General features: G+C 40.5%; 1 protein-coding gene across 5 annotated transcripts in view; it reads left to right on the top strand.

The window, feature by feature from the left end:
* DEPTOR (DEP domain containing MTOR interacting protein) overlaps window positions 1-13329 on the top strand; it is a 119661-nt gene that overhangs the window by 8537 nt on the left and 97795 nt on the right. For 3 of the 5 annotated variants that reach the window (XM_054018025.1, XM_054018027.1, XM_054018023.1), the window contains exon 3: window positions 8118-8171. The exons of 1 other annotated variant lie outside the window; for it this stretch is intronic. In XM_054018025.1, coding sequence (XP_053874000.1) covers window positions 8118-8171 — 54 coding nt within the window. Of the gene's footprint in view, window positions 1-8117; window positions 8172-11088; window positions 11229-13329 lie in introns of those variants that run through there. One more of the 5 variants, XM_054018024.1, reaches the window with a different exon arrangement.

The raw sequence follows: 13329 nt of genomic DNA, 5'->3' as shown, positions 1-13329 counted from the left end.
GGGACTTTAATTTTTGCATTATATTAAAGCTCTCCCAAAACTGTAACTGTGTAATCCTACCATCGTTTTTATGTAATTTATTTCTTTTTGTATATATTACTCTTTAAATATTTAGCTTCTCTCTCAAGGTCTCTGCAATTTTCTTTAAATTTAAATATTAATCAAATTCATGAATACTTAAAATAAAGTCAGGTTTTGCTACTAACTTGGGAGAGGAGGGGTTTGAACCGTGTATTGAAATCCCATATTTTCCAAAGCCCTTGAGGATAAATATCTGCAGCATGACTATGCTTATGTTCCTGCACAGTAGCAGTGGCCACAGCCAAGTGAAACTGAATTTAGATCTAAAGAAAAATAAAATATTTTAATCTAGACAGTCCTGCGCTGCCAGAAAAGTGCTATTGTGCGATATTATGGGGATAATAATATGCAATCATGCTCCTTCATTTCTGGGAAACTCTGAAACAAGGAAGGGGACTGAGATGCATGGAAACAAAGGGAAACGGGAAAGATGACACACAGACACTAAGGGTGTCAGCAGGGAGAAACACAGGAAATCCAAGGAGGTTTGAGAATAAAGAAAGATATGACTATCCAACTGTGGAAAGAGAGAGATTTATGTAAAATTAGAGAGATTTGGGGTAGGAAAAGAGATGGCAACCCAGAGAGGAAAGAAGTGCTACTGCTGTTTGGATTGGTAACTGACATAACATAGATACCTCTTACCCTCCAATAGTTGGGAACTCTGCACAGAAAGAGTGAGTGGAGGAGGGAAAGCAAGGAAGGTTCCAACAGAGAGAAATGAAATTAGCCCTGCTCACCCAAGAGAGAAATCTCATCAATTTAGAGCAGGGTTACAGTTAAAATCTATCTCAGCAGAGACTCTATGCAAATAACCAATCGAAGAGTTGTGATCCAAAGTTTGGCTTTCTGTAACATTGAGCAAAGTTTTAATAGTTGAATGAATATATGAAAATAGCTGCACTAAAGGTGCAAGAGTCTCATTTACAAGACAAATCCTCTCTCCCCCACACCATACTGGACTGGCTGAGCTTGGTGAATCCACCGTTTGGGCCCCAGAAGGGTAGGCAGGGTTAGAGCAATAACTGCAAAGCAGCTCTGAGGCTTCACTCACCACTGCTGCTTTTACACCCGACTTCTCAGAGGGCGATATCCTGTGGCTGTTCTGCCATTTGGACCCACTAGCCTTGCCCCTCTGCCTTAGTAAGGCTCCTTGTTCCCACCACAACCCAGCAGCGACAATGAAGGAGACCTCATAGAGCTGGGTTTAGGGACAATTAAGCAGTCTGCACCACTGGGTGGGCACCCCAAATCTTATTCCTGCTGCCTCAGATGGGTCCCTCCTTGTTTGGGGATAGATAGGATTTGGTTCCGAGGATGTGGCTACACTGCAAAACAGTGGCACCATGAGGATGTCCAGTCTTAAACATAAAGCATTTTCAGACTCCAGTCCAACAGTTTTTAAAAATAAAGTTGATCTTGAAATCCAACATGTGGTATGGCAAGATAGGTTGGCCCTTAGAACACAATGAGCAAAGCTATTTACATACAAACAAGTCTAACATCTCTCTTAGTCAAAGTTTCTACTGTATCTTTCCAGGATATAATACAAAAGGAGGGGCAAATATTGACTTTTCCATTTCATAGGTGCTGAAAACTATGTTGTACAAACTACGTAACTGATTCATCAGAGGCCTCCATCCATATAAAAACACAACTCCAAAGTGTAAAATTCTTTTCAGAACTTCTAACAATATAAATTTGCAATGACTTCTGGCCTGTTTTTAACAATGCCTCACCCAGCAGGTGCATTCAGATCCTTGGCCATCCCAGTGACAACAAATGTACTTTCAAATAACTGAAAAAGTACCTGACTAGGCCTGAAAATTAAGTAAGCACAAATAGGAAGGCTGAGTTTTAAATATCAGAGGCTTGATTCTTTTTTGATTCTTCAATGCTGTGTACCAAATCAAAGTGATAACATTTCACACTCACTTTGCACATGTGTAAATGGCTGTACAAAGTGCAAGGCAGTGGAGAATCAGGTCTTTAATATGTGACCCTTTCCTGGAATTTAAATTTCAAAAATTATGAAACTGATCACAGACTCAGGCTTTCAGAAGGTTTATGTTATATCAGTATACTTTGCACTTATATAGTATCTTTCCCCTCATTAGTTTTAGAAGTGTTAGTTAATCATCCTAATAACTCTGGTAGATAAGTAAGTACTATTTTCCTTATTTTACAGATGGGAAGACTGAGGCACAGATGTTAAAGCCATAATTAAACTGTAAATGTTGGCACTTTTTACAAATGCACAAATGTAAGCAATTTTAGCCATCCTCAGGACAACATGAGGTGCTAGAATCACTCACAGTGTGGTATCCATGTCTGTTACTGGTAGTGAAACTTTAGGCATTAAAACTCTTTCTTGTGTCTAACACAGCAATGCTGGGAATGAGGAGGTAGAAAGTCAGGGAGAAGAAATGGCATGAGGGAAGGAAACATGGATTATTCAGCAAAATGTGTTTCTGCAAATTAGCTACTTTTAAAATTGTTTCTGTCTCTACTTGAAATTTATTATTATTAATTTGTATTGTGGTAGCGTGTAGCCCGGACACTGCTAGGTGCTGCACAAACACAAAACAAAAAGATTGTCTCCACCCCAGAGAGGCTACAAGTAGAGAAGACAAGAGACAACTGGTAGATACAGACAAACAGGAGAAGGAACAAGGAAACTCTGAGACAGTGCTGCTCAGCATGTCAGCACACCTGTTGCCTGTTATTAAGTTTTTTGTAGGTATCACGGCAATGGAGAGTTTTAAGAAGGGTTATGAAGGAGGCCAATGAGATATGTTTGCAAAGGTTTACCAGGAGCTCCTCCTGTATGTGAGGGGCAGCATGAGAGAAAGCACAAAGATGCTTTGGCACCATTGGGCTCAGCTATGTGAGTCACTATCTCCAGTGGTCTATGAGAAAGATAATAGGTGAAGGTGGGGATAGGCTGTGAATGGCCTTGGAAGTGAAGATAAATAGTTTGTGTTTGATGGGAGTGAGCAGGGAGAGCCAGTGGAGGGATGTAAACAGAGGGGTGACATGGTCAAAATGACTAGCCAGGAAATTGTCTTTGTCTTTGAATGGTTGTGAGCTGGGCAAGTTTGCCTTTCTCAAGGGTAGAGAAGAGGAAAAGCCTTGAGACTTTTGATGAGCATCTAGATCAGAATTTTAGCGGGGTGGATGGAGAGGAAAAGCTCTTCCTCTGTCAGAGATGTTATGCAGGAAGAATCCACATGGCCCCTGGAATCCTTCACTTTATAAACAGTTTCAACATGATCAGCTTTGACATATTTACCCTTTATGGTTATTATGTGGTTTTTACTTGGTTTGTGTAAACCATTCTCTAGTGCCACATTTGTCTTGGGATCCAAGACAGTTGTTTGTTTATTACATTTCACTGTCTCCTCTTGTTAAGGCCACTAGAGCTGGTGAATTCTGTCACAACATTTCCATTAGTGTTCATCTCAATTTGTAACCACATTTGCTTTGTATATGTTTGCATCCCTTTTGCCTTTTCCCTCCTGTTTATAGTCTACCAAGTGAATGTATTGACAGGATTTCTTTAAAATAGTGTTTGCATATTGTATTCCTTTCTTTCTCCCTTTGTAAGTATCTCTTGTCTTTAAGGGATGCAAGTACATTGGAGCAGGGACTGTGTATTCCTGGTTTTGCACAGAGCCTTGCACATTGTCAGTGCAGCTGTACCAGAAAAACCTAACACATAATTATAATACACATCATGGAAACAGTGAATTTTAATTTAATTAATTTAATTTAAATGACTGTTACAGAATATTCAGAGGAAGCAAATTTTGAATTTGAAATGGTGTTTGCCTCAGAAACCTGATTCTAGACTTTGTGCTAACCCAGTCAGGGAAGAGAAACCAATAAAAGTTGTTCAAATTTAGAATATCAAATAATGTCAATTGCTTTTGAAGAGCTATACGCCAATGATTATTCACAGCAGTGATTCTGCAAGTATGTAGAACAATTTCAATCAAGATCATAATAATTGTATAAATTATCCATCCAACTGATTATTACCCACATTTGTTATTGAGTGTAGAATATAATTTCATGGCATAGGAAGCAGTTAGTTGCTTCTTGACTTCTAAGGATTCAATTGAATGAGCTCAGCAGCTGGCTGTGAGTAATTTACTTTAGTGGGAAGGGAGAACCTGAGCTGATATATTTGCTGCCTGGTCAGTGCAAAAAGAGAAACTTAGGTATAAAGAAACGAAAAGTAGCATTAAATCGTACACACACTGAATGCATTGTGTGGGAACTTTATGAGTACAGAAGCCTGAAGAAGGAACTGACATAGAAATTAAACAACTTTAAAAATTAGCACCATTTGGTAACATAAAAAGAGTATTATAAAGTCATTCAGGAAAAATAGATGAGGCTAAATTATTTAGTGGATTTTTGTGACCAGAAACATCTTTTATTTTCTCCAAAATATGAGGTAACTACCATCATCACTGTTGCCTGTTCTAAGCTGTCAAGGTGCTGAAAATGTCAACTTAAAATTCACAGTGAACAAAAGAAAGAGCCCAATTTTGCCCATATATACATTTGAGCAGTGAATGGGAGCCTTGGTACGAGATATGACTCTATCCTAGGGTTGCCAACCCTCCAGGATTGGCCTGGAGTTTCCCAGAATCGCCATCGATCTCCCGGTGACTATTGAAAGCAATCCAGGAGATTTTAATAGGATTTTTAAAGAAAATTACATTGTCATGTTGGGAGAAAAAAAATCTCCCGGAATAGCTTCAGTCAGAATTGGCAACCCTACTCTGTCCCCATAGAATACAACTCTAGTATTCACAACCCATTATTTAAAAATAATGAGTCAGGCCCTAAAATCATGATCTTGGATTAAAAATCATGAGATTTTTAAAACTAAATTTTGGGTTATTTTTATTTGCCTTCTGATTCTCAGCCTTTAGGATTGAGAGGAAGGAAGGTACTATGGTTAGGACACTAGCCACGGACTCGGGAGACAATTTTCTGCTCTGCTACAGACTTCTTGTGTGATCTAGGGCAAGTCATTTCATTTCAGTGCCTCAGTTCTCCAGCTGTAAAATGGGGATAATAGTATTTCGCTGTCTCACAGAGGTGTTATAATGATAATGATTGTGAGGTGTTCAGATATTATGGTGATAGGAGCCATGCAACTATGGTAGGAAGATAGGGTGCACTTGTTTCACATTTTCAGGCTTTTCTCTGTGACCATGAGGGTTAGAAACTTATTTATTTATTTTAAATGAAAGCTGAGATTCTTATGCAATCGCTCGATTCCAGAAGCTGGAGCTTTAAGAAAAACACCAAGGGTGAAATCCTGGTCCCATGGAAGTCGGTGGCAAAATTCCCATTGACATCCATGGGGCCAGGATTTCACCCCAGATATTGTGAGTTTCATGATGATAAAATCATGAGAATTGGCAACACTGCAGCTCACCCAAGTCCTCGGAGGGCTTTTGAAAGGTCCACCATGTCACTGAAGGCCTGTAATGCCATTTCATGAAGACAAAGGGATCAAGGAGGAAGGAGGTATGCTCTAGGGAAGTTCTATGGCCTGTGTTGTACAAGAAGTCAGACTAGATGATCACAATGGTCCCTTGTGGCCTTGGATTCTATTAATCTAAGGCAAAGTGGCCATGTTAGGGAGGGGCTTTGTGCCAGTCCTCAAAGGTCCAGCACAGTGAGAGCTGTTGAGGGTAGGGCTGATGTGTGCTGGAAGGCCTGTAGATCTTAATACAGGCAGAAGTAGTGCTGACTATCTGTGTCACTTTTTATTATTACAAATAGAGCACTTACCTCAGTGCAACCCACCTGCTCCTCTGTAACCACTGCTCCTGCCCGCACTACAAGATCAATGGATCCAAGGGCCCAAAATCACCACAGAAGGACATTGCGGTCACAGAGGGGCTGCACTGCAGCAGGTTGGTATGGGAATTCCTTTGCTCTCAAAACTTTGCAGATCTGGCTTTGCGTGCAGAGAGGTGACTTTCAATCACAATCTCAAGTATTCCACGCACTGCTTAGTAAAATATACTATGAAAAGTCGCTGCTGTTCATGCTCCTATTACTGTTGTGGGAAGGAGACGGCTGAATTACCCAACGTGTTATCCCACTTCAAAAGACACATCACATAATCTATGTGGGAGGGAGCCTTAAATTATTGAGAGAAATTTAAAAATGAGACTCTCTGCCTATTATGTTGTTTTTTTGTTCATAGCTTGCAAAGTACAACTAGACTAGTCCAGTTTCCCTTTCTGGCTGTCATCCCTTAGCATAATGCTACAGTGGTTGGGGTGCAAACACTTAAGAAGAATGATTAAATTGAAACAAGGCCCCCTTTTAAATGTATCTTTTAGAATTTCTAGGTGTAACAGGGTAGCTTGCCTCTTACATGAAATTGGACTCAGCTCTCCTGTTTGGTGCAGCTAGTTTGATGTAGTGAGCAGAGTGAGAGGCTGCCCCTGGGATTGATAAATGAAAATTCAGAAGCCTGGAAGTCAAGTTTAGAATCCAGAGTCCAGAATCTTAAGAGAGGGGGAGAGAGATTATTACTCCCGGTTAAGAAATGGAGAGTCATGAGAGCTCAGAGAAAGGGCAGAGGCGGGCTGAAAGCTTTAAGGAGGAAGGAGTGGTGAAAATTCCCTAGTTGAGCCATGGAGCCAGATCAAGATGGTGAGAGAGGAAGGGAGTCACCTGCAGACTTTCCCAGGCCAGAGAGGCCTGAAGGCTGAGAGTAGCGGATGAAGATGCCTGCTGGCTCTCTGCGCTAGAGTGCTGAAGCCAGAGAGGCCTGAAGACTGAGGAATGGTGCAGGGATGAGCCCAGTGAGGTCTCTGCAAAAGTTGTAACCATACGTAGGGAGGAAACAGTGTAGTGAAACACCTCAGCTAGAGAGGAGCTGAGTTGAGGTGTGGTGAGAGACACTGGAGCAGTACCTGGGAACTGGGGTCAGGTGTGGTGAGACACACTGGGACAGGGGTGAAGTGTGGTGAGAGACACTGGAGCTGTACCTGGGAACTGGAGTGAGGTGTGGCAAGAGATGCTGGAGCCTACCTGGGAACTGGAGGGAGGTATGCTGAGAGACACTGGGAACTGGGGTGAGTTGTGGTGAGAGATGCTGGAGCTGAACTTGGTGTTTTTGCTGTTGGGATGAATGTACTATTTGGACTGGGTAGGGGACAGCAGCTCTGGTTTATGGTAGTGTGATTTTTGGTAATAAATTCCCCTGCAAATAGGGCTATTTATATAGTCTGAAGGCTGTACTGAGTTTATTTGAGGAATCAAGAGGGAAACTGAGGTGAGGCACCACCTGCAGGGATGCCCTGAGGAGGTGTCCAGGAGGAGGCCACATGTTTGTAGCAGGGAATAAAATCATAGGATTTTTCTGTTGATTTTAGATTTTATAGAAAATCTTTGTAAATTGATCAAAGGGGCATTTGAAAGACAAACTGCTTGAATATACTTGATGTTTGGAAAATAAGTGACTTAAAGGGGATGGAGTTGCACTAAATGAAAAAATTAACAGTTTTATAGGATTTCTTTTCGTTCATCTCTAACTCAAAAAACAACTGAAGCAGCTTAAATTGTGTAGAATAAAATACATCCATGCTAATAATAGCCTTCTTGTTGATTCCGTTTCTGTTACATTTTGGAACATCTGAGTTATAAGTAAAAGGCCAGTAACTGTTGTACTCCTGGGAATCGAAGTACTAGGCAAAGAGGCAGGAAGAGGAGATTGCACAACACATTCAAGAGGAAGTAAAATAAGCACCAAGAGAGAAATTCACTCAAGCATGTAGGGGCCCTGGAAACGTCCCAAAGCAGAGGAATTCTAACAGTTCTGGGTGGGCAATTGCTGAGTGGGCGCAAAGGATACTGAGCATTCTTGTATTCAGAGGCTCTAGACCATCACTGCTTATGACGTGGTAGAAGTAGGAGCGGGGGCAGGGTCATGCCTTCACCGACCACAAACCTTTGGCAATGAATATGTAAAGTGAATTTTTTGCCCTTCCTAGTGCAGGGACTGGAGTAGCAGCTGCAGAGGTGCCCCATGACCTGCCTACATGTTGGTGAGTAAATTCAGACCTCTCCATAGTTCCAGGCAGAAAATCCATTGTAATGATGTTCCCTTTAAGGCCAGCATATTGTTGTAATCTAAGCACCCTGACACTGTTGGATGGGACTCAGGTGCTGGGACTCAGAGTAAGAAGCGGGATGATTGCGTTCTGCTAATAAAACAGCGTTACCTGTTTCTGCATTTACATTTACCGTGTACCTGTTTCTGCATTTACTTCCCCAAGATAGGACACCTACTCACTTAGCTCTCCTGTGTGAGTGGAGGGTCCATTTCACCCAGAATGATGAGTGGCAAGGACATAGGCTTAGGGCAGATCTAGACTTAAAATGCTGTATCAGCACAGCTGCACTGATGCAGCTGTGCCACCACAGTGCTTAAGTGAAGATACTTCTATGCTGATAGAAGAGCTTCTCCTATTGGTATAGTTAATCCACCTCCCCGAGAGGCGGTAGCTATGTTGGGAGGAGAAGCTCTCCCGTCTACACGGGGTGGGGGGTTAGGTGTGTATAACTATGTTCCTCAGGGGTGTGGATTATTCACACCCCTGAGTGATGTAGTTATACCGATATAGGTCTGTAGTTTAGCTCTGGCCTTAGACAACATCTCCATTGACACTGCTGGAGAAGGAGGGCACGTTGTTCAATAGAACAGGCAAAATTTTTCTGTGCACGCTTTTGTAAAGGAACATTTCCATTTAATTACAAGGAGTGGTGGGGAAATGCTTCTTATCTTTCTAAAGCTAGTCCTCTTGTGAACATTTAACAAGTTCTAATCAAGACAGACAAAATCCTTGATAGCTGGTTGGCAAAGGGAAGCATTCATGATTCGTAAGTGGTTACTCAACAGTTGTGTACACATTCATATCACTAATCAGGTGAAGGGAAAGTGCTGAGCTTGCACAAAACCTTGCCTGTTTAGGGTTTTTTGTGTGTGATTTAAAGTGAAAACCTTTAAGTAGGTTTGAAAACCTCAAAGTCTTAACTAGAATTTTTATTACCACATTTTTTCTCAAAGATGAAGTTTTGTGTAAGTTAAGACCCTGATTCTGTGCATCCCAAGCATGTGAGTAACTTCATGCACTTGAGTAGTCCCTCTCAACTTCACATGCTTTTGTGCTTGCAGGATCAAGGCTTGATGAAGGAAACCCACGTAAAGCAGATAGCATCGGTTTTGTCATTTGGAAGTATTTGAGGAAAGATAAAAAGTGATTCTACCAAAAAAGAAAATAAACGATTTGATGCTGCAGAATCTCCTGAGTCAAGTCATTGTTGCCATTTAGCATAAATGCATTTGGAAGCAATGTAGTGTAGTCTGGTACAATCAATAGCTCTCCAAGGTATTTCTCAGTTTCTCTACAGAAAGTGATTAATTTTCTTCCTTGTTATTTGGCACTTATAATGAAACATTAAGGGACATTGGCTGATCTCTTCTCTTCAGTAGGTGCGTAAGGCTTTCACAGAAAAACCATTCTGACTTGTAACTTATCAAAACAATTCTTTCATAAGCAAACATAATAGCTAAGTGAAATTTAAAAGGACCATAATATGACTACCTAGTTTGCTGTCCCATGTTGAAATAGAATCATATAGAATCATAGGACTGAAAGGGACCTCGAGAGGTCATCTAGTCCAGTCTCCTGCACTCATGGAAGGACTAAGTATTATCTAGATCATCTCCGACAGGTGTTTGTCTAACCTGCTCTTAAAAATCTCCAATGATGGAGATTCCACAACCTCCCTAGGCAATTTATTCCAGTTTATTAACCCTAACACCCTGACAGTTAGGAAGTTTTTCCTAATGTCCAACCTAAACCTCCCTTGCTGCAATTTAAGCCCATTGCTTCTTGTCCTATCCTCAAAGGCTAAGAAGAACAATTTTCTCCCTCCTCCTTGTAACGACCTGTTATGTACTTGAAAACTGTTATGTCCCCTCTCAGTCTTCTCTTTTCCAGACTAAACAAACCCAACATTTTTAATCTTACCTCATAGGTCATGTTTTCTAGACCTTTAATAATTTTTATTGCTCTTCTCTGGACTTTCTCCAATTTGTCCACATTTTTCCTGAAATGTGGCGACCAGAACTGGACACAATTGAGGCCTAATCAGCATGGAGTAGAGCAGAAGAATTACTTCTCGTGTCTTGCTTACACCATTCCTGCTAATACATCCCAGAATGATGTTCACTTTTTTTTGCAACAGTGTTACATTGTTGACTCATATTTAGCTTGTGGTCCACTATGACTCTCAGAGCCCTTTCCACAGTATTCCTTTCTGGCAGTCATTTCCCATTTTGTATGTGTGCAACTGATTGTTCCTTCCTAAGTGGAGTACTTTGCTTTGTCCTATTGAGGATTTCATCCTATTTACTTCAGACCATTTCTCCAGTTTGTCCAGATCATTTTGAATTATAATCCTATCCAAAGCACTTTATAGGTGTACTCTCTATGCCATTATCTAAATCATTGATGAAGATATTGAATAGGGCCACACCCAGAACTGATCCCTCTTGGACCCCACTCATTATGCCCTTCCAGCATGACTGTGAATCACTGATAACTACTCTCTGGGAGCAGTTTTCCAACCGGTTATGCACCCACCTTATAGTAGCTCCATCTGGGTTGCATTTCCCTAGTTTGTTTATGAGAAGGTCATGCAAGATCGTATCAAGCTTTACTAAAGTCAAGATATACCATGTCTACCGCTTCCCCCCTATCCGCAAGTCTTGTTACCCTGTCAAAGAAAGCTATCAGGTTGGTTTGACATGATTTTTTCCTGACAAATCCATGCTGGCTGTTACGTATCACCTTATTATCTTCTAGATGTTTGCAAATTGATTGCTTAGTTATTTGCTCCATTATTTTTCTGGGTACAGAAGTTAAGCTGATTGGCACTATATTTGTCCTTTTTCAGTCTTCTGGAATCTCTGCCATCTTCCATGACTTTTCAGACCAAATCGCTAATGGCTCAGATATCTCCTCAATCAGCTCCTTGAGTATTCTAGGATGTATTTCATCAGGCCCTGGTGACTTGAAGACGTCTAATTTGTCTAAGTAATTTTTAACTTGTTCTTTCTCTATTTTAGCCTCTGATCCTACCTCATTTTCATTGGCATTCACTATGTTAGACGTCCAATCAGCACCAACCTTTATGTTAATAATTCAGGTCAAAATCTGCTGCAGGAATAATTAAAAACAAATTTTCAGTCGTCATGCAAAATAAGTGGCTATGCATATGAGCTAAGGTGGGAAGAGATGGCATTTATGCATATTAATGCTCAGATTTTAAGGCTAGAAGGACCATTGTGATTATTTAGTCTGAGCCCTGCATACCACAGGTCAGAGAATTTCACCCAGTAAATCATGCAATGGAAGGATTTTTTCTTCCCTACTGTAAGGACACTACCAAGCCCAATAACTTGAAGGAGGACATGCAGCATAGCTTATAGAAAGGTATCCAGTCTGGATGTAAAGCTTTCAAAGGCCAGATTCCAATATTTATACCCCCATTAAATAGCACTCTACTCCACATGTCAATTTAGTTCAACGTGGTGATGTGTGAGCCACTTTCCTTGGTAATCAGTTCCAATGGCTGATTACCCTCACTGCTTAAAAAGTTGCATCATATTTTCAGTTTGACTTGTTTCCCCTAAGTTTAACTTTCAGCCATTGGATATGATCACTTCAAGATCTCCCTAAAATAAGAGATCTTTTCTCTGTGGAAGTACTTGAAGACTGTGATCAAGTCACCAATTTGCTAAACTAACTAAATGGGGGTCTTTAGGTCTATGACAGCCAGGAATGTATTCTAGACCTTAGATCATTCTTCTGGCTCTTCTTTGAGAGGCCTCCAGTTTTGCAACATTCTTTTTAAAGTTTAGACACATAAGATCCAACCATGCAAGGTGTAAAAGTCTATGAGAGGTGAGATTGCTTTGCATATTGCAAGAGGCACTCGACATTATCTGTCCCATACAAGTATTTTAATATAGAATAGTTGTCCTGGTAGGTAATTTCTTTGCTTTACATCTTTAACAGTATCCTCTGAAATTAATATAAAATCTAATAACTGCAGCCAAATTAAACATGGAAAATATAACTATTTCATCTAGAATGTCAGTTGCAAACAAAAATACGATGCACCGTCAATAGATGGCTTTGTTGCAACATGTGACCTGCTGTAAGAATATTGTACATACCATCATTTTAAGATATCTCTACCATTTTACTAACGCTTTTTTAAAAGAATCATTTGTACTGTTATGAGAGTAGAAAACCTCAAATTATAGTTTCTCATATAAAACCTATAAAGTCCTAATTGCTATCTGTAGTACATCAAATAATTATTTTTATTACTAGTACTCCTGTCTGTCAGGTAGTGATTAAATGTTTCTGCTAAACAAAAATACTCATTGTATAATAAAGTAGTTTGCTAACATAGAATCATAGGACTGGAAAGGACATTGAGAGGTCATCTAGTCCAGTCCCCTGCACTCATGGCAGGACTAAGTATTATCTAGACCATCCCTGACAGGTGTTTGTCTAACCTGCTCTTAAAAATCTCCAATGATGGAGATTCCACAACCTCTCTAGGCAATTTATTCCAGTGCTTAACCACCCTGACAGTTAGGAAGTTTTTCCTAATGTCCAACCTAAGCCTCCCTTGCTGCAATTTAAGCCTATTGCTTCTTGTCCTGTCCTCAGAGGATAAGAACAATTTTTCTCCCTTCTTGTAACAACTTTTTATTTACTTGAAAACTGTTATCATGTCCCCTCTGTCTTCTCTTTTCCAGACTAAACAAACCAATATTTTCAATCTTCCCTCATAGGTCATGTTTTCTAGACCTTTAATCATTTTTGTTGCTCTTCGCTGGACTTTCTCCAATTTGTCCAATTTTTCCTGAAAAGTGGCGACCAGAATTGGACACAATACTACAGTTGAGGCCTAATCAGCATGGAGAAGAGCGGAAGAATTACTTCTCGTGTCTTGCATACAACACTCCTGCTAATCCATCCCAGAATGATGTTTGCTTTTTTTGCAACAGTGTCACACTGTTGACTCATATTTAGCTTGTGGTTCACTATGACCCCCAGATCCCTTTCCACAGTACTCCTTCGTAGGCAGTCATTTCCCATTTTGTATGTGTGCAACTGA

Source organism: Malaclemys terrapin, chromosome 2 (assembly GCF_027887155.1).
Source record: "Malaclemys terrapin pileata isolate rMalTer1 chromosome 2, rMalTer1.hap1, whole genome shotgun sequence".
NCBI lineage: Eukaryota > Metazoa > Chordata > Testudines > Emydidae > Malaclemys > Malaclemys terrapin.
This window is presented reverse-complemented; position numbering and strand designations above follow the sequence as displayed.